A 27412-nucleotide genomic window follows, 5' to 3' on the forward strand; every position below is an offset into this window, starting at 1 on the left:
ATATTTATGAGCCGAGCGCCCCTGCGTGCCCTTACGCGATGACGCAACGCGACAACTGCGGGTCCCGATTGCTGCAGCCGCTTGTCAGTGTGACGAAGATTGGCACTCAGGTAAGCTGTCACTCAAAATCCCTCTTTTTCCGTTCCCTATCAATCAAACAATCCGGGCCGCACGCAGGAATGCCCCGGGGCGAGCAGCGCGGACCTAGGCAGGGCGGCGGAGGGTGTTTTCGGAGGGGAAGCAGAAGCGGCAGAGCTCCGGGAAGAATTAAAAAAAGCAGTGTACAGGGGAGGGGGGTAAAAAGAATATGTCGGCGTTTTGGGGGCAGAGGAGGATAGAAGGAACAGCAAAGGGCGAGAAACGAGGCCCGACAGTTGTTAGCGCGGAGGGGAGGGGAGGCAGAGGGCAGCTGTCCCCGTCTGATTGATTGACTGATGTGGGGGAGATTTGACGACCTGCCGGGCTAGCCTTGTGCGCCGCTCATGCTTCTTTAAAATATCGCAATACAATGAGTTTACCCAGCGTACAGAAATGCATATTCATTCAAATGTTAATTCAAATGCGCTACAGCGGCCGGAGCGTTGTTTGGCTTTCGCTTCGTATCACTCCGCGGGGTCTTTTTTTATACCTGGCTAGCTGCGTTAGCTCGTGTTTTTGGCACTGATTCCCCCCCCCGTGCTAAATATGGCGCTTTGCATGTAGTCTGCTCCGGACCAGCATGAGAAACACTTTTAACTTAGCCACACAATGCTAACATTAGCTGCGGCTCTTTTTACAGTTCATACTGGCGATGAGCCGATATGTAGCATTAACGAGCTAGCTTAATAATGTGGGTAAACAAGGCGGGCCGCTTTGTCTGTAAATAGATCCATGGTTAGATCAGAAAGGAGACATTTAGCTCATATTAACCCAAAGACTCTTAAAGTTTACTCCTCTGTGCCGCCACACACAGCTAACCCCGGGCTAGCTGCTCAGTGGGTCGTGGTGGGTGTGTTAACAACATTACACACTGTTTATAATCAGAGCTTAAAACAACACACTGTCTGTGGATGATACTTGTTTTGTTCCAGGACTCTTTAATATCGTTACGTTTTAATGGGAATAAATGAACCCATTACGATCTTATTCTTCTGAGGCAGTTTAAGACGACGCTGAAGTTAGCATCTTATTCGCATCTTCAGATTCAAACAAGATCCTGATCCACTTTGTACAAACACACACAAAACACAGAGTTCACTAATCAGAAAAAGAGTTTAAAATAGTCTGTACCAGATCTGAGCTGCATAGGTAGTTTGTTCTGGATCAGGACCTGGTCGGACTGCAAAAATAAACAGTGAAATTAACCTTTTTTGCATTTTCACAACGAAATAAAAGTTTCAAAAATCTAAAAATTAGGTTTGAAGAAGCCTGTAAACACTCAAATTATTTTGTCAAAATCTGAGAAGTGTAGGTATTGTGGTTCTGGCTCAGGACCTAGTCATATGTGGCCCAGACTGAAGAAAAACAGTGAAATTACCCTTTCTTTTTTCTTTGTTTTTTGCATTTTCACAAATAAAATTAAAGTTCCACAAATCTGAAACTATGTTTTAAGAAGACTATAGCCCCTCTCAAATAACTCAGTCCAGATCTGACTTATGCAGTTATTGTGGTTCTGGATCAGGACCTGGTTTAATGTGGCCTATTTGGGGGGAAATGTGAAATTGCCCCTTTATTGAATTTTCACTAATAGAATAAAGTTGTTTTTTGTTTTTTAAAAAAAAACTCTCTTTGAAAGAGTCTGCAGCTCCTCTGGAAAAATTTAGTCCGGATCTGAGTAGCTAGGGTATTGCGGTTCTGGAGCAGGGCCTGGTCTAATGTGGTCTAGATTGTTTTTTAAAAAAAGGGGAAATTACCCTTTTCTTTTAATTATTTTGAATTGCCTTTCCACAAATAGAATTAAAGTTCCACAAATCTGAAACTGTGTTTCAAGAAGCCTAAAGTCCCTCTCTAATAATCTAGTCCAGGGGGGGGAGTTAACAGCTTATTTGCTTCTTCAGATTCAGCTGTTACAGGGAAACAAGATCCTAATCCACTTGGTACAAATACACACAAAACACAGAGTTCACAAATCAGAAACAGAGTTTAAAAGAGTCTGTAGCCTCTCTGAATAAATTAGACCAGATCTGAATTGCATACGTATTCGTGTTCTGGATCAGAACCTGGTCTAATGTGGTCTAGACTGAAAAAGAAATGATGAAATTGCTCTTTTTTGCATTTTCACAAATGAAACACAATATTAGATAGTTGAAAATTTTGTTCTAAGAAGTCTGTAAAAGCTCTAGAATTATTTAGTCCAGATCTGGCATGTAAAGGTATTGTGGTTCTGCATCAGGACCTAGTCTAATGTGGTCTAAACTTCAAAAGAATCAGTGAAATTGCTCTTTTTTTGCATCTTCACAAATAGAATAAATGTTTTAAAAATCCTCAACTCTCTTTGAAAGAGTCTGCAGCTTCTCTGTTCTGAAGCAGGGCCTGGTCTAATGTGGTCTAGATTGGGTTTTTTAAAAACAGGGAAATTATCCTTTTCTTTTAATTTCTTTTTAATGCATTTCAACAAATATAATTAAAGTTTCACAAATCTGAAACTCTGTTTTAAGAAGTCTGTAAACGCTTTAAAATAATTAAATTCTGATATGAGAAGTAAAGGTATTGTGGTTCTGGATCAGGACCTGGTCTAATGTGGCTTAGACTGGGGAAAAAGACTGAAATTGCCCCTTTTTTTTTGCATTTTCACAAACGGATCAAAGGTTTTAAAACATCTGATACTGTGCTTCAAAGAGTCTGTAGCCTCTCTGAAATAATCTAGTCCAGATCTGACAAGACTAGGTGTGGTGGTTTTGGATCCAGGCCTTGTTTCCATTACTTGCTTCGAACCAGCCGAATTAGAAGCTCCAAAAAGAAGTTCAGCGTCACCAGTATAAGTACATTTATCCTGCATTCTCCAAGACTTTTATTTTTATTGACAAAGATTAAAGTTTCAGTCCTTAAATGCTTAACTCACATTATGCAACAGGAACCAGAATTAAAGTTTAATATTTGTGGAATAAAACAAGAGAGAATAAAACTGATTCTACCCTCAACACATCAAAGTTTTAAAAGCATCACCGATTCGTACGTCAGTGCATGGTAAATGTTGTTGCAGAGGTTACACTCACCTTTAAGAATGATAATAAAGGACAGAATCAGTAATTGAACACCTAAAAGCACGCCATAAATGTTCTAGTGCACGATCAGGGGAGACATTTTCAGAAGTTTGAAATCAGAATAAAATATAAATATTCAAAAAAGTCGAGGTTTTATGGTACAACGGTTTCCAAACTGCCTCCTTCGTGGTTAAAGTGTAAATCTCAAACACCCAGCTAACAAAGCGTCTGATTCGGTTTCAGTCTGACATCATGCGGGTGCATTATTAAACACTTCTGTGCATGCTACACCTCCGGCATCACTTCCAGGGAGTCTAACTGAAACTGTGTGTGTTGTGCAGGTTGGCCACCTGTCCCTCCCGCTCTCTATGATGCTCCAGTGTTTGCAGCATCTGCAGTGAACGTGATGGCAGCCAAGCCGGTCTCCATAGACAAGTACCCAAAGGGAGAGCAGCAGCAGCAGCAGGTGGGTGAGAGGGACCTGCGGGGCCCACACAAAACCTGCTCAGACTGCACCTTCATATAAAACACAACAACAGAGACGGAGAGGACAGCTCGTGTTTGAGGCGACCACTTCAAGAATTCTGCATCCGGTTATTTTTAGTGGTGCTAAGTCTGCGTGGAGAGCTGAACAAAGGGGAGCACTTTCTGCATGTAACACTGGAACGCAGCATTACATCAATTCTAGTAATCTGCTGGCAGAGCGCTCGTCTGTCTTATGCACGCCACAAATAAATCACTGTATGAGACACTCTGATGCAGCAGGACTCTGCTTATGTAAATTGCTTACCAAACATTTTTTATTCTTGTGCCAAATTCGGGGGTGTCCGGAGCACAAACGGATCTATGACTAATGAGAAATGTTCCGCCCCGAGCCATGATTATTTTTAGCTTGTTTGCGCTCAATCTAAGTCATTGTTGGGCTCAGTCACATGGTCGAGGATGGGATTTCTGCTCTGCGTTTGCTGGTAGGCAGACGCCGTGGGAAAGAAATGTGTGAAAAAGAGCAGAAAGTTTGCTCTCCATCAGGGACGGTGATGATCCTCTGTAGGAGTCACCAACGTTTTAATGCCCCCCATCGTTTGCATCAGGTGACGGATGCGTCTCATTTGCAAATTGGATGTAACAGCAGCCGGGTAGTGTTTAGGTTTGTGACTGTAACAAGACACTGTCTGGATTCAGCTCAGCTTTAATGTGCTAACAAAGTAACGTCTGGAGACAGGAGGGGGCGAGACGCAGCATCTGTCCACTGCAGACACATTCAGAGAAGTGATTGTTCCGCAGAGTCCCAAAACAACATCTTTCATAACACTTTGGACTCAGATCTGTGTGTTTTTAATTTCATCTAAATATTCTGTTTATGCAAAGCTGAAAGTGTTGGTCTGATCACGCTCATCCAGATACAGCTCCTGTTAACTTATGACTCCACATACATCTTGTATTCTGTCTTTTAGATCTCAGTATGACAGAAGCAAACTTCTCAAAGTCCCTGCAGAGTGTTTGCACATCATGACTTTGCAGAGCGTTGAAGCAACGCTCTGTTCAGCTTCCCCCTGCAGCGACTCTTCACATGATGCCTCCACGTCTCTCACTCTTTGCCTTCTTTCACCTCTCTCTGTCCTCCTTACTGATGTCTTTGTTCTCTCTCTCTCTCTGCAGATGCAAGTAGTGAAGATAGACAGCGATACGGAGCAGCAGTTCATCGAGGGGACGTTGGCGGAGGCGCCCAGTCCAACACCCACAGAGCCACAGACACCCATGGACGCCGACAAAGCCTCCATATATAGGTAGAGCATAAAAAAAGGAGCAAATTTTCAGTCTTTGCTCTCCTCTCTGACTTTCTCGGAAACTAAACCTTTGTCATAATTCAATCAATCTTTATTTATATAATCACAACAAATGTTCTCCTCAGACTCTTTTCAAACAGAGCAGGTCTAGACTGTACTCTATGTTCTATTATTGACAGAGACCCAACATCAAGACAGGATAAGATCCAGTCCCATCTTACAGACAGGACTCAGTCTGACCTCATCTTAATCCACCATGAGCAGAGCACTTTGCATCATTTAGCAAGTTACAGTGGCAAGGACAAACTTCCTTTAACAGGCAGAAACCTCCAGCAGGACCAGACTCATGTTAGACACACATCACACACATTGGAGAGAGGGATAGAGGGAGATGAAGAGAGAGAGAGAGAGAGATGATAGTGGTGAGAGAGATGATAGTGGTGAGAAGGATAGTAGTAGTTGTAGAAGCTTGAGTGTGGCACGTCCACAGCAGCAGAGATCCAGAGGAACCTACGGGACAAGGGAGCTCAGGGACTCCAGAAAGGTCTGTGGTTAGTAACTTTAATGAGACAGGAAGAGTTAAAGTAAGACACAAAGAGACAGGCAGACAGAGGAGAGAGAGGGAAAGACAGGATCCCAGTGTATCAGTCTAAGCTTATAGCAGCATAACTAAGAGCTGGTCCAAGCCTGAGCCTTCATCCCTAACGTGTCTGTAACACTCGGATATAAAGTAGATATCAGCCTTTAATGAAGCATTAGTCCTCCTTTGTTTCATGTTTTGAATCTCTGAGCAGCAGGAGGGTCTAACACCTTTTGTTTTTCCAGCTCTTCTCTGTGAAGAATATATAATCCGTCCTTTCTGAGCATCTTGTCCTGTGTTGTGTTTTTGTTTGTTGTGTTCGTGTGTGTGGGCACACCTTCCACAGGCATCCCCTGTTCCCTCTGCTGGCCCTGCTGTTTGAGAAGTGTGAACAGTCCACGCTGAGCTCGGACTGCATCACCTCGGCCAGCTTCGATGTCGACATCGAGAACTTTGTCCGCTGTCAGGAGAAGGAGGGGAAACCGTTTTTTAGTGAGGACCCTGAACTCGACAACCTGGTGAGAGATCTGACAGACCTGTTAGGGCGTCAATCAGAGCTCCTGACGCTCCGCTCCAGTTTACGTTTTGCTTTTGGGGGGTTGGTAACAAAAGTAAAATAGTTCTCATCCTGGGGTATTTCACAAAACTAAATCAGGCACATGAGGTATTTCTCAGGAAAGGTGTGGAAAATGTGCGCACACACTAACTAGGCAGTGACCTCTGACCTCAGCAGGAAGGTGGGATACAATCCTGTTAGCTGGTGTTGCTGACAACCTCAGAGAGAAGTCTCTTTTTAAAGTATTTCATGCCACAGTCAGCAGCATGAAGCCGGTGAATCTAGAGTCCTGTTCCAGTTTTAGTATGAGATCCTGATGGTCTGATGCATCTTTTATACGCTGCTGTTTGCAGAGAGGGTCCCAGGATTTTCAAAATAAGAGCATCTCTGACGGACACGTTTAGACAGACTCTCTGCAGGAAAAGGAGACCAACCCGTACACTTACAAGAAGTTAGTCAGATCATAGGTGTTCAGTAGCTTCGTAGAATATTAAATCAGTGCACTTAGTTTTATTTGCATGGTAGCAAGCAATATCTGGACATAAGGAACGTTATTTATTATAACTGTTACGATTTCAAGATGAAGGATATGTTTGAATATGCAAAGTTAGTTTAAAGTTATTTATTTTAATTATTATTTTTTATCAATAATTATTTTATTTATGTATTTATTTTTAATTTATCTTATTTTTAATCATATTTTATTATGTTTTTGTTTTTATCTTTTATTTTTTATATTTAGTTTATGTATTTATTTATTTTTATCTTATTTTTTATTCATGTATGTATTTATCTTTTATTTATTTATTTTATTTCATTTATGTATTTATTTTTTATTCTTTATTTTTATTGATTAATGATTGATTTTCATTTTTTATATCTAAGGGTTTGTGCTCATATTTCTGTGATGGTGAGACTTTGTAAGGGCGCTGACATCATACTCTAAAAGTTGGAGAGACCTTTTCTCAAACTCCTTAATAATCTGTCTCCCTCAGATGGTCAAAGCCATCCAGGTTCTGCGGATCCACCTGCTGGAGCTGGAGAAGGTGAGCGATCTGTGTAAGGACTTTTGCAGCCGCTACATCGCCTGCCTCAAGACCAAGATGAACAGCGAGACTCTGCTGAGTGGAGATCCAGGAAGCCCGTACTCCCCCGTGGGCCAGGCTCCCAGCTTCTCCCCCACCAAGATTCAGGTACGTCACCTCCTCCTCATCATCATTATCATCCTCATCATCATCATCCTCATCATGAATCTAACCTGCTCCAACAGTCACTAATCTCTGCTCTGTGTGCTGCAGACCCCCACCCTTTCGGGGACCATCAGTCCTCAGGGTCAGATTGTGGTCCCGGCGTCCGCTCTGCAGCAAGGGAACGTAACCGTGACAGCCGTTAACCCCACCCAGGTGGTCGCAGGCATGTCACCATGGCATACGTCTCCTGCTTCAGGTACTGATGAGACTGCAGCCAACCCTCGGTCTTCTTCCTGTGGGACATGTTTCTGCAAACTGCACCCTGCAGAGTATATCGAGCTGAACATGTGTGTGTTTGTGTGTGTGTTTGTGTGTTTGTGTGTTGCATCCAGGTGGCACGGTGTACCAGCCTGTTACAGTCGTCACTCCGCAGGGCCAGGTGGTAACACAGGCGCTCTCCCCGGGGACAATACGAGTCCAAAACAATCAGGTAGAACACCTCTCTGCGTGATCGCTCTGCACGTGTCTGTGATCAAAACGTCTGCAGCGTAAATATAAGATGTGTTTTTAAACTTTAAAGGTTGAAAATGAATGCAAAGGATGTTTAATTTATCACTTTATAAAACACATCATAGATAATTCATAGTAAAGGCTTCTTTTACAACATTTTGTTCTCAGTTTTGAGGAGTTTTCTTTATTCCAAGTCAGATTTTTCAACCATTTTTAGTCGATTAATCCCAGATTTAAATCTTAAACTGAAGCATTGTGCTGTAGGGTTTGAGTCTGACCTCTGTAACATGCTGTTTGTGACATAAACAAATAAAAAAAAGTGTCTAAACCCCCGTCTCCCCGCTCAGCTCCAGTTGCAGTTTCACCAGGACCTGAACCTCTTCAATCACGACGAAAACTCATCCAAGAACAAACGTGGAGTTTTACCCAAACAAGCCACCAACGTCATGCGCTCGTGGCTCTTCCAGCACATCGGGGTGAGTCAGATCTCTGACGTCTGATTCTTTAATCCTCTAAATATGTTGAAGAAAAAGCATTCATCTCCTGTTCTCTTCTGCAGCATCCGTATCCAACAGAGGACGAGAAGAAACAGATCGCCACTCAGACAAATCTGACGCTCCTGCAGGTCAACAACTGGTGAGTCTGGGTGGCTTTTTCTAACCTCCTCTGGTCTCCTGTTCCTAAAAACTACTCCATCATGGAAGTAGAAGAGCATCCTCCTTAACTTCAACTCTTTATTCACTTTAAGTACAAATAAAAATGAAACATGTTTCATTGTGAGGTATTTAAATCAAATCTGAAGCTCTTTAAAGGATTTCGCTGCAGCTGTAAAGTTCTGCAGCACCTGAAAACTTGTGCTCCTCGTTTCTCGTGTCACCAGGTTTATAAACGCACGGAGGCGGATCCTGCAGCCCATGTTGGACGCCAGCTCATCTGAGACGCCGAAAGCCAAGAAGAAGACGCCTCAGAACCGACCTCTGCAGCGCTTCTGGCCCGACTCCATCGCTGGAGGAGGAACTCACCAGCAAGTTACCATGCCTGATGGTATGATGTAGTTTTTATATGTACCGATTGTCATATATCAAACGTTTATATCTGAAGAGTGCAAAACAATCAGGCTGGACATTATAAATGCTCCGTTAGAAGTTGTTCCTTCTCTCTGATGATTTTCTGACGCAACAACTCCCTAAAATCTTTCTAACCTCAACTTAAAGGTTATTAAGTCACTAAACATATTAAAAAAAGAAAGATTTTAATGCTCGTAACCTCCAGAAAAGGGGGTAGGTGTCAGACAAGGCAATTTACAGTCTGGTGAAGAAAACTTCCCTTAATACTTTCTGCACAACAAATATTCATGAAGAACTGTTTAAAAAAAGCAAGAGGTGATTTCATTTTGTTGGATAAAATACTTTCACATTCAGGACAGGATTGAGAAAGATACAAGAGATATCTTTTTATCGATAGCGGGCACAAATAACACAAACACAGTTTCTCACAGGAGCTTTAATTAAGAAAAGAAAATGTGCATCTTATTTTCTTTCATTTTTATTTATTTAAATGTTATTTAATACAATTTTTGTTTTGTGTTTATATTTATTTTCATTTATTTAATTTATTATATTTATTTAATTTAATTTATTCATTATTATTTTAACAAAAAATTTGATATTCATATTTTTGACTAAAACTTAAAAGATATTGATCTAAAACAATTCTCGAGATAAATGCAACATAATTTAATGCTTATAATTATTAAAGGTATGAAGATAATCACATTTTTATGATTTTTCTCTTCTATAGGAATACAATGACTGCCACAAAGTGATAATTTGGATTAAACCTCTTATAGCATCCTTGAATGTAGATAATTTGTGCTCTGTCAATATTCTTCATTAAATCCTCGAGAAGTTTCTCAGAACGTCTCAGGAAGTTTGGAAAATTCTTCCTTCTCCGTCTGTCATGTTTGCAACTTCAAAACTGCAGACTTCTTTTGTTTTTTAATTCCAAAAGTTTTATTTCTCCTTACAGAAATGTTCCAAATGTCATGGTTGTCATTACACTACGTAAAGAACAGAATAGTTAATCAGGTCAAAAACTGCTCGCCTGCATCCCGGCAACATAAATTCTACAACTTTCTACTTAAAGTCAATCTAGAACATTTTAATTCTAAACTTTTTAGTGTCTTTAGACAACAGTAGAGGGCGCCATTTATCTGTAAAGTGAGTGTACCTTTCATAACTGGGGCTAGCTTGTGGCTCACAACCTCAGCAGCAGAGGGATGAAAGATGGAGAGACATGGTGATTGTCCAGAACTAAGTGTCCCAAAAGTGGGCGGGGCTATTCACCAAAAATTGGCGGAGTTAAGATGCTGATTTTTAGATATTGTTTATCAAAGCAGCAGAGATGTTAAACAGCTGACACTGAACTGAAATATGGAGTCACAAGATGTTTAGTCCAGAGACATTGTCTTATATTCTGATCATTACGGTAACGTGTCCTCTCCTGTGTCTCTCAGGTACGATGGTGACGATGAACATGGAGGGTCTGCAGAGCCTGACGTCAGACGGCGCCACACTGGCGGTGCAGCAGGTGATGCTGGGGGGCCACAGCGAGGACGAGTCGGGGGACAGCGTGGACGAAGACGACGACGACATGGCTGGGCTGGGCCTGGACAACAGCGACTCATTGCAGTAGAGGACACACTCCCTCACACTCTGATCCACACACACACACACACACACACACACACACACACACACACACACACACACAGGAGGCGTGCGTAAACAGGTCTACAGAGAAAAACACACACACACACACACACACACACACATTAGGTTTACACTGAGCACAAACCTTCAGGACGTCTCGGCGGCGCTCCTGCACTCTTCCAACCCTCCACCCTGCTGAACGGCGGTTTATGCTGCGTGTGTGTACATCACGAGTTTCATTTCAGAAACCGTTTTTTAATTATTTAGTCGATGTATGCGAGTGCACTTTTTTTGTATATTTAAGCTCAAAAAGATTAAATCAAACAAACGGAAGAAAAAAAAAAGAAGTGTTAAAAAACACAGAAGCAGCGTTTGTATGCTCCGTTATTAATGTTGACTGATTTCTGATTGGTTCCCGCTCCCCTGTTGAATTCTCATTTTGGATGCCAACACTTTAAAGTTGTATCTGTAAGGGTTTGTCTCACTTTTTGCATGCTTGTGTTTTGAGTAGATGTGCGCACTCTTACGACTGACTCCACGTGGAGAGATTCGGGGGAGGAAAAAAAAATGAGAGAAGCTTATTTTTATATACAAACATATGTAATTAGTGTTTTTTTTGTTCCATTTTTTGTGTTCTCCTGTTTTGTAAGGAATATTTATGTACAGATTCATAATTAAGGATAGCGACCCTGTTTTCCGGGGTTCTTTGAAGTTTTCTAAAAAACAGAAAAAAGGAATTGAAGCTGATAAATTGCTATTTAAATTGGTTTTAAACTTACGATACTAACAAGGCCTTACGTGTGTTCTTTTCTAAACGATTCTTGCCAAGAAGCACAAAAAGAAAGCCCGACCCTCGCCTGGTGAAATAGTCAAAACGACACTAAAGTGCAGAGCGTGTGTGCGGCTCTGCGAAGCATCGTTGGTGTTTTTCTTTGCGATGTTTTGAAACGCAGCTCCAGTTTTAGCGTCATTGTGTATATCATGCGGTGCGTCCTTTTTAATCATGTTACAGTAGTCTTGCAGGCGTCACTTCTCAAAAATGCACAATCCAGAACACTATGCTGATCACACAATCACGAGGGTCCGATGTGGAAACCCGTCATCAACAAGAAGCAGTGGACTTTTTGCACGCATTAAACTTTTATTTATGTACATGCTCCTGCGCTCACACACAGAGCAGGCCGGAGAAGTTGGACTCTTCGTGGTTCGTGGAGGACTGAAGTCTGAAGCGCTGCAGCCTCCGTCGCTCCCCCTCCACTACACGCTCGTAGTGAACCACCGGGAATCTCTTTATCAACCTGTTGATATTTCTGCACAAGCTGGGGTGCCTCTGTTTGAATATCTGTCATATTGTACTGTAAACCAGTCGTCTGTCATAGTTTGAGTAATCTGGTTTATCTCCCTCCTGTAAAGTGGAGACTTGAAGCAGCCGGAGGAGGTGTGGTGAGTCCTGGTGGGCCCTCGCTGAGCTCTCCGTTCTTTACTTGCGTCTGTCTTGCTTTTTATGAAGCGTTCTTCACTTTTCTCTCGTCTGTTTTGCCTTAGAGCTTTCTATTTTGGAATAAACGATGCCTAACTCTCCACCGTGCTCCGTCTCTTTTCTCATCTGTGTTTTCAGTTCTTGTGTCAGGAGAGGAAATGTCCCAACAGAGTCCAGAGAGAGGAGGAGACGGATCAGTTATCTGAGCTCTGAGTGGAAGAAGTGCGAGATTCTTCTCTCTGAAAGAACAAAAACACAAGACATAAGTTAACTCACTCAGTCAGGGAAACATTTAGAGGTGATGATCTACGAGTTCATGCACATCTTTAAGTCTCAAACTGGATCTTTAAAAAGTCTTTCAAAGGTCTTAAATGTTAGCTGACACTTTAACTGACACATATCTGCAGATTTAATCAAACCCAGTCTGTCTGGAGGAAATGTGGCAACGATTATGAGGCAACCTGCAAGATCTGCAAAAAAGCCTAAACTTAGGATGTCTAGTATTGTCGATTTTTGTTTTGCAAAAAATTTTCTCCCTGAACTTAAATTAAAAACGTTTATTTTGAGAAGCAACATGCACACTTAATTAAATAACAAGCATCTTTAAACTTCTCACATGTCAGAGGGATGGATTTATCTGACACAGGGTGCTCACTTTCTATGTTTAAGAACACTGTTGTCCTCCCCGTGTTTTCTGTCACTCTGTAAAAAAAATAAAACTAATAATATAATAATTTTATTTATACAGAACTATTAAATACAGGTTACAAAGTGTTTTCCATGGGCAGCAATTACAACAATATATAACTTTATTTTGTATTTTATATTTCTGATTTTTAATTGTTTTAGAACTTAAATTTTGTTGTTTTATTCTTCTAACAGTTTTATTGTATTTTTTTTCCTTCTTATTTTTAAAGTACTTTGTAACCCTGTTTTGAAAAGCGCTATATAAATAAAGATTGTTCTTTCTATTGAACAAAACAAATGGGTCATAAAGTCAAACAAGGTGAGTCAAAAAATATTTAAAAATCCTTTAAAGAACTCTAAAGGAATAAAATTCAAAATAAGATTTCAAAATAAAAGCATGAAATATCCCCCAAAATATCTTTCAAAAAAATAATCACAAACTGTTTAATAATCAGGGCTGCTGAAAGGTCAAAAGTCCAGACAAAAACACTGGATTCACTTATTTTTTGACACTTGAAGTAGACACATGATGTGTCAGGTGATGTGATAATGTGCATTGTATCTCTGGAACAAGAAGTTAAGAGCATAGATTGGGGGGAAAAGGTTATAGAAGAGACTTTGACAAACTTTAGGGACATTGTTTGGAGGATTAAGGACTATCACGGTAAATGTTTAAAAAAATTTGCAGACATGAGTTCAGTAGATTTAACCTTTAACACTTGTTTATTTTCACTCCCTCTGTCTTCAGTTTGTCTATGTGCCGTCATGCAGACATTATAACTCTGGAAAAAGCCTTGATTCTATCAAACAACCTGAATGTCAGGAGGAAGTCGACGTCTCGTGCAGCAGTTCAAAGCGGTTTCCACATAAAGACAGCCGGAGGCAGAGAAATAAGACTTTCCTGCTTCCAGCTGCTGGACTCAGATTCCATTAATGAGGAGAGCCAGCTGTCAGTCCAACATCACACAACAGTCACCGACAGCTGGGACTCCAAGCACTCATCAATTAGTCAGGGTTCAACAGAAAACAGAGGGTGGTTTGTTCAAACGCACGTTCCTTTAAATCCTCCTTCAAAATAAAGTTTCTGACTTCAGTGGAAATGAGAAACAGGTACGAAGGTTTGAGGCTGCTCCTGCAGCCGACAGCTGCAAACAGGCTGCAACGTGATCCATAGAGTAAAACCAGATCACTAAAAGTTCTTATTTAGTCCCTGACTCAGGCTCAGGAGTTACTCAAACAACGTTTCAGAAAGGATCCTACAGAGAGAGAGAGAGCTGCATGAGGAAGAGGAGGATGATTTATAAAACCAGAAACAGCTGTTACATCGCTCTACACACACTCCGTACTCTATGTTCTATTATTAACAAAGACCCAACATCAAGACTGGATAAGATCCAGTCCCATCTTACAGACAGGACTCAGTCTGATCTCATCTTAATCCACCATGAGCAGAGCACTTTGCAGCATTCAGCAAGTTACAGTGGCAAGGACAAACTTCCTTTAATAGGCAGAAACCTCCAGCAGGACCAGACTCATGTTAGACACGCACCAGCTGAGATCGTGTTGGATAGAGGGATAGAGGGAGATGAAGAGAGAGAGAGATGATAGTGGTGAGACGAATAGTAGTAGCAGTAGCAGCTGGAGTCTGGCACGTCCACATGCTGCTTGTATATTTAAGGACTATGTTCCCCAGCTTTGATTTCCTCTTTACCGTGCACTCTGCAGAGGCCAAACCTTGTCTTGATTTGAAGTGTTTTTGTTGTGCATGTGCCGGGCGTTTTTGGATTTGCATCAGTCTTGTATCTGCAGTGTGTTTGCTGTTAATAAAGTTGTTTTGGATTTTTTTTGTTTCTGAATTTGCAGCACATTTTTTCAAGTGACAACTGCTCAGGCCGTTGCAGAAACCTTAATCGTCCACCACAGTTTTACATTCAGACTCTTGTAGATCCAATCAGGTGCTGAAACAGGACTCTGCTCTTCAAAAACTGACCTCCATCTGCTGTCTGATCCAGCTGAGCGAGCGAGTGATACGAGTGTAAACTCCTGGTTTGTTTCTCATCGCGCAGCCGATTCCCCAACTGGTGGCTCCGACGAGCTTCATCACAGACGAGTCCTCGCAGGCCAGTGGACCACCGCTGTCCCCCTGAGGAGAGAGACACACAGAGACGAATACTGAAAAGCTGCTGACAATATTGTTTTTTCTAGGTGCTTCAGTTGGAGTTAAGACTTTGTATTTTTCAGGTTTAATAGCTGACGGAAAAGAGGATGATCTGATCTTTCTTTAAAGCTCCTGTGATGCTCTCCCTATTTATATCAGCTTTGGTGCCCCCTGCAGACAGAGCACTGCATCTTATTTTTGGATTCACATACAGCACATGTCCAGGTAGTGTAAGCTTTAAATGGTCAGACACCTTCGTATCTTAAAGAGCTCATAGTGCCCTATTACCCCTCTAGAACACTACGCTCCCAACATGCAGGCCTGCTCATCGTACCTAAAGTCTCTCAAAGTAGTATGGGAGGTAAAACCTTTAGTTATCAGGCCCCTCTCCTTTGGAATCATCTATCAGTCAGGGTCCAGGAGGCAGACACCCTCTCTGCTTCTAAGAGTAGGCTTCAAACTTTACTTTTTGATAAAGCTTATAGTTTGAGCTGGCTCAGGCTTGGACCAGCTTAGTTATGCGGCTATAGGCTCAGACTGGCAGGGGAATTGACACACTGGGATCCTATCTCACCCCCTTCCCCCCCAAGCCCCCCATTCACTTCCTTTAACTCCTCCTGTCCCATTAAAGGTACTAACCATAGACCTTTCTGGAGTCACTGAGCTCATTATCTCGTAGGTTCCTCCTGTTGTGGACGTTCCAGACTGCAGCTGATACGGACGTGCTGGACTCCAGCGGCAACAGCTACTACTATTTGTCTCATCACTATCACCCCTCCCTCTATCTCTTAATCTCCTCTATCCCTCTTTCCAGACCCAACTCGGTCAAGGCATGATGGCTGTCTAACATGAGTCTGGTTCTGCTCGAGGTTTCTGCCTGTTAAAGGCAGTTTTTCCTTGCGCTGTAACTAGCTAAATACTGCAAGGTGCAGTGCTCATGGTGGATTAAGGTGGGGTAAGATTGAGTCTTAGTCTTAACATGTCTTAGTGTTGGGTGTCTATTCATAATTTGCCATAGAGTGGCCGAGACCTGCTCTGTTTGTAAAAGAGTCTTGAGATAACCTTTTTTTTGTGATTTGGCGCGAAACAAATGAAGATTGATTGATTGATTGATTGATTGATTGATTGATTGATTGATTGATTGATTGATTGATTGATTGATTGATTGATTGATTGATAGTGTTTCTGACTCTCCCTTTGTCTCTTAACAGTAAAATGTCACTTGTTGGAGGCATCAGTCTGTTTTATCACCAACCCAAAAGTTCCCTACTGTGGCTTTAATGTTTCTGTGGCGTGCAGCTTTGCGAAGAATGTGTGGATGCAGTAAGACAAATATTGATGTAACATTTCCAATCATATCACCAAATTGCAGAGCTGAAACCCTCTGTACAGTATTTAGAGAAACACAGGGTTTTTTTTCCCAAGTCTGTACGTTTTATAAGAGGACACCAACAAGGGTAACTCAGCTTTCAGTGCATTGTATTAATGACCACCAAAGAAGGAATGTCTGACTTCAAACAAGCTGAAAATGTACAAACACGTTCGCAGGAGCTCAGCTTCCAGTGAAACACTGTTTTCATATGAACCTGCTTTGTTTTGGTTTGTCTCAAGTGTTGTTTCTCGGTCTGTTTAGGAGACAGAACCCAGGAGAATCTAGTTCACAAAAACACTGAAGGGGATTTAAAGAGTCTGTTTCTCATCCTGTCCTGCCGTCGCTCCAAGAACAAGGATAGAGTCAATTTGAGATCCCTGATATGCATGATAGTTCAGATATGATAGGAAACCTTTCTCCATACCTGGCAGGAGTCTGTCCCTCCCTCCAGGTATCCTGCACAGATCATCCAGGCGGAGATGAAGCCCTGGTAGACCTCGGGCTGGTTGCAGGTCTTCGTTGAGAGGAGTGGCACCATGGCTGAGCGCAGAACAACGCTGGTTTCTCCTGGAGATGACACTCAGAATCAGAACCACAGGATGCCGCAGAGGAACAGAATCATATCACACCTGATCTACAGGGACTCACCTTCATCCTCAGTCGCCCCCCATCCTGAGATCCAGCACATGGTCCCCTCCGCAAACTCCTCCCCGTGGTTGGGCAGGCAGATGGGTTCTACGAGGCCTACAGAGGAAGATGTGACTTAACTACAAGCTCGAAATGAACTACATTTCCCAGAGAATCAGGTCAGTGTCAGACACTTCAGACAACTGATACACATAATGACAGTCATCTATCAGAGCAGAGGGAACCTGAGACCATGAGGGAGGTCTGACCTAGTAAGACTGCCCCAGAGCTTCACTTCGCCGTCCAGTTCTTTGGCTGGTTTCTCATTAAAGGGTCGATCTGACCTAACGTCTCCAAAAACAGTATGGGAGGTAGAGCCTTCAGTTATCAGGCCCCTCTCCTTTGGAATCATCTACCAGTCAGGGTCCAGGAGACAGACACCCTCACTACTTTTAAGAGTAGGCTTCAAACTTTACTTTTTGATAAAGCTTATAGTTTGAGCTGGCTCAGGCTTGGACCAGCTCTTAGTTATGCTGCTATAGGCTTAGACTGACACACTGGGATCCTGTCTTTCCCTCTCTCTCCTCTGTCTGCCTGTCCCTTACTTTAACTCTTCCTGTCCCATTAAAGTTACTAACCATAGACCTTTCTGGAGTCCCTGAGCTCCCTTGTCCCATAGGTTCCTCTGGATCTCTGCTGCTGTGGACGTGCCAGACTCCAGCTGCTACTGCTACTACTATTCGTCTCACCACTATCATCTCTCTCTCTCTTCATCTCCCTCTATCCCTCTATCCAACACAGTCTCAGCTGATGCATGTCTAACATGAGTCTGGTCCTGCTGGAGGTTTCTGCCTATTAAAGGAAGTTTGTCCTTGCCACTGTAACTTGCTGAATGCTGCAAAGTGCTCTGCTCATGGTGGATTAAGATGAGATCAGACTGAGTCCTGTCTGTAAGATGGGACTGGATTTTATCCTGTCTTAATGTTGGGTTTTTGTTAATAATAGAACATAGAGTACTGCCTAGACCTGCTCTGTTTGGAAAGAGTATTCCACATCTGTTGTGATTTGTTGCTATATAAATGAAGATTGATTGCAACAACCTAAATTCAGACAGGATTACCGTTAAAGACCAGCGGCGTGGACAGTTTCATGAGCGCAATGTCGTAGTCCAGTCCTTTGGGTCTGTAGCGAGCGTGATAGACGATGTGCTCCACAGACAGAGACTGAGCTCCATGCACTGGCTGCTCTGTCAGACCCACGTGCACCGCCCACATGGAGGGGTCTGCAAACCTGAAAACAGACAGCAGAGGAGAGGATGTATCAGGGAGACGGATCTTAGGTCCTTTGGTGTGGGTTTCTCTCTTGGCACCTAACGTCACAACATTCAGACGCAGGTTCACCAAACAAGCTGCTTGTTTATTGGACCAAGTGGATGACTGTTATGCTGTCAGATTAACAAGGAGAAATCTGATCCAGTGAGTCTTGGCTTTGCTGTGGTCATGTCTGACTGCAAGAGGGAACAGAAGCTACATCCTAAACCTTAAACAGTCTGAGCCGAGTCTAAATGAACATGAAAATGATCATTCAGTGCACAAATTAATCCTATATTTGGCTTTAACATGCATCAAAACTCACCGTATGTACAAACACATCCGAGTTATGAGAAATTTAAACGCTGTAGAAGTCTTGTACACAGGTGCTGTAAACTTGCTCTACAGCGCCCCCATTAAATATTAAAAAACTAAGCCCCTGAGGTGGGTTTCACCTACAGGCAGGAAATTTGGCAGGCACATGCATCATGTCCAGACCTATAAAAATGTCTCTTGTCGTCATAATGAAACTCAACAGAAAATCTGACATTGTGATTTGACTTTCAAATAAAGACGTATTTTTGGCAATTTTGGGCTGCACATTTCAACAAACTACTCCTCTGGGTTTTATTGGATCAACTTCAGGTAGTTGATTAAAAGTTATTAAAAGGTTATGTTTTGGTTGAAAAAAATGAAAATTCAATCTTCTCCAAACGTGACATGTATGATAAAAGTTAGACACAACACAATGACATGCCTAAGATTACCTGAAGTTACAGCACCCTCTAATGCTAACAGGAAATTACATGTTTACATTTTGATTTAGTTCCCTTACTGTTTCAAACACATCCGTTTTGACTCACCCAAACACACAGTGAGCTGCCGTGAGGATCCAGCGTGAGGTGATGATGGAGCCTCCACACAGGTGTTCACTGCTGAAGTGGAGACTCACCTGCCAGGGGAACTGACCCAGCCGGGAGATGTTTCCCCCGACGATACGAGTGTTGTATCGAGGCCTCGAGCCGCACTCTGAGGACAGAGCTCCACGTCATCGTTCATTATGATTGCATTAACACCAGGGGACTGAGGGTGTTTACGACTTCATTCAGAAACAGGGATCAGTTCCTCGCTTCCTCAGAAGATCACTTCTCCAGACTTACTCAAGACACAAAGACATGCCTCTCCAGAAAACTGTCTTTAGATTATCTTATTAGAAAAGCTTTGACAAAATGACAAACTCAAGATGTAATACTGACGTCCTCAAACCAGAGGGCGACCTCTCAGTGTCCACATCACGTTTTATTCACAGTGATCCTCTAATCTTCATAATTTCATAAAGAGTTATTATTGATCGGCCTGTCAGGAGGCCCTGAAGAAACCTTCACACATCCATAGTACATGCACAAATACAACACAGGCCACACTAACACACTGATGCACACACAGATGATTCATATCAGTCATATAATAATTTAAACTTCAGACTTTATCAGTTAAAATAAGCGAGATAAGACTGATTCAACAACACACCTGCAGACAGAGAACACAATGAGACGTGCACATAAGCTCTTCATGAATCCATCTTTAACTTTAAAGAGAAATAAGAGTCCACATCACTCAGTTTGTTTTCTCACCAAGACATTTCAGAGTGGTCACCATCCCTGAGCTGCACTGAGACTTACTGTGAGGAAGAGGAGGAGGAGGAAGAGATGAACTGAGACAAAATGTAGGACTATAAACTGTCTGACCTCGGCTTGCATTCACAGAACAGCAGCTCACACAGTACGTCCATGCTCTGGATGATTTACAACGTGTGTAGTTTGCATGCATTTTCACTCATTCAAATAAGCTTTGTACCTTGATGCTGTGGCGTTCTGCAGCTTAGTGATCTCTGATTGGCTCAGGTTGATGGACACAAGGTGTAACTGGAGGTCCTGCTCGATGGAGGTCTGAAAGATGAAGAAGGACTCCACGTACCTGCAGAGACCAGCACGAGACTGAAGGAAGCTTCTGATAATAATGTACCAAACCCCATGCAGTGTTTTGTTTTATGTCCTTGCACATAAACTCATGTTGAAGGAGTGTGTTGTACTCACTTGAGAGAAAGGTTTGTCCTCTGGGAATCATGACTTTATCTTGTCATCATAAAATAAAGGAATAAGCAAAAGTAAAACCAACCTGGAGTATCCGAGCTGTCTGCAGGCAGAGGCCCCGAGCACATTGTTCCAGCCCTCTGAGCAGACCGTCCTCCAGACCCCTCCTCTCTGAACCTGCAGGACCGAGTCCCCCCCGCTCAGACGCACTGATGCAGACAGGAGACAAACAGTTATCGAGGAAGAAGGGAACAGAAAGCAGACTTGTATATTTTTGCTTGTCTCACCACAGCCGAGCTCGTCGTCTCCGTTGTCACAGTGAACCTCTCCGTCACACTGAGCCGAGGCGCTGATGCACTGAGACGAAGAGCCACAACGAAACTTCCCGGCACAGCTCAGACCAACTGCACACACACAAATACACCACACACAATCACACCCAGATTGAGTCTTAAATTACTAATTGTGTAACTCTGTTACAGATAAACAAAGGATTAATGTCATCAGATGGCGTTACATTCACCTGTTGGCATTGAGTTGAAGTGGGGCTCTGTGTTTGTCAGATAAACATCTGATCTCTAACCGTGAGAGATCAGATGTGACATAATCAGACACCAGCTGAGGGTTCCCTTTGGTTATTTCTCTTCACAAGTACAATGGACTTTAACTGTTAAACTGACTTCCACCACAGTCATATCTATTTTTAATGCAGTGACTTCCACTACAGTCGTGTCTGTTTTTTAATGCAATGGTTTCCACTACAGAGTCATGTTTGTTTTTAATGCAGTGATTTCCACTACAGAGTCATGTCTGTTTTTAATGCAGTGATTTCCACTACAGTCATGTCTGTTTTTTAATGCAGTGATTTCCACTACAGTCATGTCTGTTTTTAATGCAGTGATTTCCACTACAGACTCATGTCGGTTTTTTAATGCAGTGATTTCCACTACAGAGTCATGTCTGTTTTTTAATGCAGTGGTTTCCACTACAGTCATGTCTGTTTTTTAATGCAGTGATTTCCACTACAGTCATGTCTGTTTTTAATGCAGTGACTTCCACTACAGAGTCATGTCTGTTTTTAATGCAGTGACTTCCACTACAGAGTCATGTCTGTTTTTAATGCAGTGGTTTCCACTACAGTCGTGTCTGTTTTTTAATGCAATGGTTTCCACTACAGAGTCATGTTTGTTTTTAATGCAGTGATTTCCACTACAGAGTCATGTCTGTTTTTAATGCAGTGATTTCCACTACAGTCATGTCTGTTTTTTAATGCAGTGATTTCCACTACAGTCATGTCTGTTTTTAATGCAGTGACTTCCACTACAGAGTCATGTCTGTTTTTAATGCAGTGACTTCCACTACAGAGTCATGTCTGTTTTTAATGCAGTGGTTTCCACTACAGTCATGTCTGTTTTTTAATGCAGTGATTTCCACTACAGAGTCATGTCTGTTTTTTAATGCAGTGGTTTCCACTACAGTCATGTCTGTTTTTTAATGCAGTGATTTCCACTACAGAGTCATGTCTGTTTTTTAATGCAGTGGTTTCCACTACAGTCATGTCTGTTTTTAATGCAGTGATTTCCACTACAGAGTCATGTCTGTTTTTTAATGCAGTGATTTCCACTACAGTTATGTCTGTTTTTAATGCAGTGATTTCCACTAAAGAGTCATGTCTGTTTTTTAATGCAGTGATTTCCACTACAGAGTCATGTCTGTTTTTAATGCAGTGACTCTCACTTCAGAGTCATGTCTGTTTTTAATGCAGTGACTCTCACTACAGAGTCCTTGTCCTTTTTTTGTCACTCAGAGCACTGTCTGAGTGACAACTGACACCAACATCTCCACAACCTGTATTTTCAGAGTTTTCTATCAATTTTAAAAGCAAATTGGAAAGAAATTCAAAATGGCTGCAAATAATCTATAAATAAAGCTGTAGGAGTTTCCTCTGATAAACTTTCCCTCCTCTATAACTGTGATACAGTGTAAGAAAGCAGTTTATACTCTGTTAAAGTGGTACAACAGACCGTCAAATTAAAGTTGTATATTAGGGACAATGTGTCAGTGACCTCAGGTGTTCCTCGTGTGGGTCGAACTTAAATTATATAACAGGTAAGAGCCGCATCAAATATTTATGAAGCAAAGGCATGCCATGCTACAGCGAATCCATTATTCTCAGATGGTTCACACAGTGGGGAGCTTCTTACCTCCGAGGCCGATTCCAAGAATGAGAATGACAGCCAAGATGACGCAGGAGAAGATGAGCAGCTCTAAACGATGAGCCAGCAGTCTGCTCTTCCAGCTTTTCTCCAAGTCATCCTCTGTTGACACGAAACGGTTCAGGGAGATTAAGTGTTGTACTAAATCAGATGCAGACATGAAGGTATGAAGTCTGAGTAGTATCAACCAATCAGGTGTCAGCAGGAAAAACAGCCTGTATGAAGAGCAACAACAGGTGTTCTAGAATTCTTTATCAAAGACAGAATTCCAGAATTCTGTCTATGATGTCAGAATTCTGAGAACAAATGGAACATTCTGTGAAGAAGGTCAGAGCTAAAAAAAAACCCATCAGTGTCTCTAATCCTCTTTCATAGACCTCCATTCAACAAACAAACATTGTAAAAGTAGTTTTCTTCTCTTCTTGAGGACAGACCTGACAAAGCTTGACTTTTGACTAATCTGTATCATGATGTTGTTATTTCACCAAACTTAAGACCCGTTAATTACAAGAACATCACATTAATCAGTTTCTGTTTCAGGTTCATACCACTGAAGGAAGCCACAGTAAAGCCTCTGTAGAACGCACAGTTTACAGTGAAACTGGGATCTACCACTAACAGATTAATAGTCTCTACTTTAAGGATGTAAAGAACCAAGACACGATGAGTTTATTTTGCAAAAACATTTCCAGAGGGGTTAATTTTGCTTCTCATTTGAGCTTGAGTGAGTTGGTTTGGGCATGGGATTATTTCCATCAGGAGGTTTTCCAGTCAAATCCAACTTGGGACCTTGGAGTAGACCCAGAATTTGATGTTGAGATTAAAAATCTCATCTGAGGACGCAGCCTTAGCCTAATGGTTAAGTTGCGCGCCCATGAAGCGATCGGCCCAGGCTCAAATTCAGCCTGTAGCCTCCTTCCCCCATTTCATTCCCCCCACTCTCTCCCTGTTTCCTATACTATCCACTGTCCTCTCCTCTATAATAAAGGTGTAAAAGCCCCCAAAAATATAACTTTAACAAAAAAAAATGAAAAAAAATCTCATCTGGCCTGGAACTGCCCTGTTATTCCATAAACAGTGCTGGGAAAGGGACATGTGGATGCTGTCACTGTAAACCAACTCTATAAAGTGGACACCTATGGATGAATCAACAGTGTCTACGTATACATCAGTGTTAGCATCTTTGTAGTTGATCAAATATTCATCCACCTCTAAAAAGCTGTATAAGAACCAGACAGAAAGGTCTATCCAGGTGAGGAAACTATTCCCTCATGTGAAAGTGACGAGGACAATGGAACAAGGAGCTGAGGGTTACAGCATATAACTAAATCTGGGACAGTTGTAGTGCTATTATCCTCGTAACAAAGTGTGTCAGTCATCTCACATTTCAGTCCGATCTCCCTGTAACTCTACCTCCGTACAGTAACATCCATATGGCGTCTTACCGTTCATGAAGGGCTGCACCTTGGTAATTGGCATGGTTGGGCTGGGTGCAGCCGGAGGTTTGGATTCTTCAGGTTTGGCAGGTTCGTTCTCTGATTGGGGGTCAGCATCAATGCTGCCCAGGGGGCTGACATTCAGCGTGTTGGGGGTCTCAACAATGGGGAGGTCTTCGTCTGTCACCGAGACCACCTCTATCTTGGAGGGGTCCGGTTGCTCTGGTACCTCTGCCTTGGAGTCCTTACAGGAGCAGCCAAGAAAGAGGTGATTACTACAGCTCTAACGTCTGAATCTCCTCATCTGAGGAAAACCGTTAAATTGTACTGCTGAACATTTGTACATGCAGAATTTGTCAAAAATGCAAACTAAAATATAGGTAGATAAATACATTTATTATTTTGATCCCAAACTGTAGAATCTTGGGAAAATGGTTGCAAAATCAGAGCAGACTGAACAATCGAGGCATAAGATCAGACTTAACACACGTGCACTCTGAAACTTGATGACTGTCTTTACACAGAACTTTTTAATGGTTAACGGTTTTAAATGTATGTTTTAATAAAATGGTTTCCCAAAAACTGGTTGGACCAACAGACTTTGCAGACGTAACTGCCAGTATATATTTCACTGTACCGCTCACAGGTACAAAAGGACACTTTACCCTTTGACCTCTTAATGCAGCTCTTTGATGGCGTACTGAATGTTAAATGGTTTTATTCGGGAGGCTACTGTCATAATAATGCAGTCATACAATTGAACAGTGAACATTGAGCTAGCCAAAGCACCAGACTGAGGCAGAATTTTCCAACTTAATTACTCCATAAAGCTAACTACCTCATTCATTTATCCTTAATCAATCAGTCAGTCATCAATCAATCATGTGGCTAGCTAACTTCTTCCACCATAATTAAGTATTAGTCAACTACCTTTTGGATAGCATTTTTAAACCATTTATAAATTACTGAGCTAACTATTTAATTCAACTATCAATTTTAACTACTTTAATTGGCTGATCACTATTTTTAGCAAACACTTTCAACCATTGTATGAGTAAAACAACAGTTTTTTCCATCACATTTAACAATTATTTTACAATTTAACATTTATCGATTACTTTAGTGAATAAGTAAACAACACTGACTCATTCTTTGCTAATTAATCTCATACTCACGTTAATAATTTATATTTTTATTACCATTACTGTATGCTAAGTGTTAGAACTTTTATCTTAAATGTAGCCTAATCATCCAAGCTACTGTTTGCTAACGATTTCAACAATTTATTTAAAAAAAACAAAAAAAGAAGCTAACTCACGCTAACCCATACTGTAAGCTTACCACCATGACAACTCATCTCATAGGTGGGCTAGTTATTTGATTTGATTTGATGTCTTTATTTCGAACATGTAAAAGTAAAATAGAAAAAAAAAACATACAAAGAAATAGTTATACAAAAAAACCCAAAATCAATCAGTTCCATTAGCAAACACTGAAACATTTTACTTTACATGTGCGAAAAGGAGTAGTATCTAATCCTACCCTTTTATTCACTATTACCTGGCTTATACGAGAGCATTCCCACAAAACAAATCTTCATCTCCTATCTTCATACTTACACCTACAATCAAAAGCAAACCCCTCATGATTCTCAACACTTGTCTTCCTCCTTGTACCTGATGAAAATTATTTCTTTATACCTCTTCCTGACCTGGATTATGTTCTGACATTGATGTAGCTCCATGTTGCGTCTGTTCCACAGTTTTACACCTCAGACTGAAATATAAAAGCTTTTCCTTGTGGTCCGAACACTCACCATCTTTAATCTTAACTTCCCTCTCAAATTATAACCCCCCCTCTCTTTCAAAGAACAATCTTTGTATATTTCCTGGCAGAAGATTTTTCCTTGCCTTATACACAATTTGTGCAGTTTTAAAATCCACAAGGTCAAATAATTTCAAACAATTTGAATTTGAAATCTTAGAATGTAAACTTACTATTAGAAGAATTTAAGCTTAAGCTTATCATTTCAACAACTTGTCTTTAAATATTAGCTAACTGTTATTACAATTTTTCTAACACTAAAGATGACCATTTCAAATATTTGTGTCTAATAGCTAAATAATAATAATTATAATTATAATAATAAATTGTATTTATATAGCGCTTTTCAAAAAACTCAGACACTTCACAAATAACACAATAACCTTGCTACATGTATGTTACTGTTAGCTTAAATCATTATTATTTCTCAGGTACAGTTTAGCTAACAATAAGAACAATGAAAGAACAATGAATCTAGTATGTTTACTAATTATCTTAGCTAGCTATTAAAACAATTAAGCTAACACTGAGGCTAATCATTTTTAGCAGCTATAAGCTAGCTGTTAGCATAATTTGACTCGTACTTGCAGTATGTCGTGTTCAGTTTGTCCACTTACGGTTGGGGGATCAGAAGTGTTGGCGTCAGGATCTGAAAAAAAGAGGTGAGAAACAGAAGGATGAGTGGAGGTGATATTAAAATATGAAAGAGAGAGAGGATGTATGAAACGGAAAAAGAAGAACACAACCAGGAGTCCTCATGTAAAGTCTGCAGGAGGAGTTTTATTCCTGGGGAAGATAAATCCAACGTACTGGTCTCCACAAAGCTCTTCGTCATGGTGCCATCGTCCACACTCAGCTATGCATTATCTAAGATCATATCCCCCCCACTCCAAATATCCCACTCCCTTTCTTTCCTTCTCTGTGTCCTCCTTTCTTCCTTTCTTTTCCCTGTGCTCTCTCTGTCCTATAGCTGCCCTCCTGCTGGGCCTTCACTTTGTTACAAACAGACACCTGAGCAGGTGAGCGCTGCCTCTTGGAGTGGGGATCAGGTGAACCTGCACCTCCCACTTTGGGGGTAGGATTACAGACTCTTGTGTCCCCAAAGTGTCCGTCTGTGGAGGAAGAGACTGCTGGTCACTGACTGGCTATCGTCCAGTGGCTTCACCTTGCAGCTGCTTCCTTCCTGCAGACAGAAGCATCCAGAGAGGGTATGGTATGGGTCAGGTGTTTGATAAAGGTCTGCTCACTCAGGGACATTGTTCAGGACACTTCTGCTGCTAACAAAGTACAGAAACTTGAGTGTGCGTGTCAAAGCTGCAGGAATTATGAATACAAAGGCTCCAGCTACATCTGATTCTTACCCGTCTTTCTTACTTATTACCTGGCTGTGTTCAATACTTGATTCTGATTTCTCTAAACCACAAAATAATACAACAAACTCAAAGGTAGGGACAACCTGATCACAAACAAGAGTACATGTAAGTAGTTCCTGCACATTTTACCTCTGCCTGTTGACACTGTGGCAAATTGCTGTGGAACTGTAGTTTCCATTAGTATTCTGAAATGGTTAACAGCATGGAGGGTATTTTTACGAGCACAGTTTAGAGAGTACATAACTTTAGCTTAGTGATTAATGGCTGAAACACTACAAGAGAAAAGAAGAAGAGAGGAAGAGAATAAGCTGAAACAGTGA

General features: G+C 41.5%; 2 protein-coding genes across 4 annotated transcripts; one reads left to right on the forward strand and one right to left on the reverse strand.

Moving 5' to 3' along the window:
• Positions 1–12097, forward strand: pknox1.1 (pbx/knotted 1 homeobox 1.1). Of its 3 annotated transcripts, none has more exons than XM_034694122.1 (11): positions 1–110; positions 3524–3648; positions 4842–4969; positions 5896–6067; positions 7101–7298; positions 7404–7551; positions 7688–7785; positions 8153–8281; positions 8365–8441; positions 8686–8849; positions 10321–12097. In XM_034694122.1, exons 2-11 carry the CDS (start codon positions 3589–3591, stop codon positions 10497–10499), a joined length of 1353 nt encoding a protein of 450 aa, XP_034550013.1. In that variant the 5' UTR covers positions 1–110; positions 3524–3588; the 3' UTR covers positions 10500–12097. The 3 variants fall into 3 exon arrangements, 2 of the variants coding, with proteins under 2 accessions (XP_034550013.1, XP_034550012.1); XR_004632733.1 differs by lacking the exon at positions 3524–3648 and having other exon boundaries at positions 30–110; positions 10321–10576; positions 10610–12097; XM_034694121.1 differs by lacking the exon at positions 3524–3648 and having other exon boundaries at positions 30–110.
• tmprss3a (transmembrane serine protease 3a) lies at positions 10616–26700 on the reverse strand. Its single transcript, XM_034694119.1, has 14 exons — positions 26530–26700; positions 26337–26368; positions 23905–24139; positions 22448–22561; positions 20531–20647; positions 20329–20452; positions 20008–20127; positions 19785–19831; positions 19014–19179; positions 17961–18130; positions 16862–16957; positions 16638–16780; positions 14674–14826; positions 10616–12235 (listed from the first exon to the last, which is right to left on the reverse strand). The coding sequence occupies exons 1-14, from the start codon at positions 26552–26554 to the stop codon at positions 12191–12193; spliced, it is 1587 nt and encodes a 528-aa protein (XP_034550010.1). The 5' UTR covers positions 26555–26700; the 3' UTR covers positions 10616–12190.
• Between the last annotated feature and the right edge of the window lie 712 nt (positions 26701–27412).

The sequence above is a fragment of the Notolabrus celidotus genome, chromosome 10 (genome assembly GCF_009762535.1).
Source record: "Notolabrus celidotus isolate fNotCel1 chromosome 10, fNotCel1.pri, whole genome shotgun sequence".
In the NCBI taxonomy this organism is placed as follows: Eukaryota; Metazoa; Chordata; class Actinopteri; order Labriformes; family Labridae; genus Notolabrus; species Notolabrus celidotus.

Coding starts and splice junctions, on each gene's coding strand:
- pknox1.1 (XM_034694121.1), top strand. CDS start 39: ATGACGCAACGCGACAACTGCGGGTCCCGATTGCTGCAGCCGCTTGTC. Junction 111..4,841: donor TGACGAAGATTGGCACTCAG/GTAAGCTGTCAC, acceptor CTCTCTCTGCAG/ATGCAAGTAGTGAAGATAGA. Junction 7,786..8,152: donor TACGAGTCCAAAACAATCAG/GTAGAACACCTC, acceptor CTCCCCGCTCAG/CTCCAGTTGCAGTTTCACCA.
- tmprss3a (XM_034694119.1), bottom strand. CDS start 26,554: ATGACGAAGAGCTTTGTGGAGACCA. Junction 20,453..20,530: donor AGACGACGAGCTCGGCTGTG/GTGAGACAAGCA, acceptor TGTCTGCATCAG/TGCGTCTGAGCGGGGGGGAC. Junction 16,958..17,960: donor CACGCCGCTGGTCTTTAACG/GTAATCCTGTCT, acceptor CTTCCTCTGTAG/GCCTCGTAGAACCCATCTGC.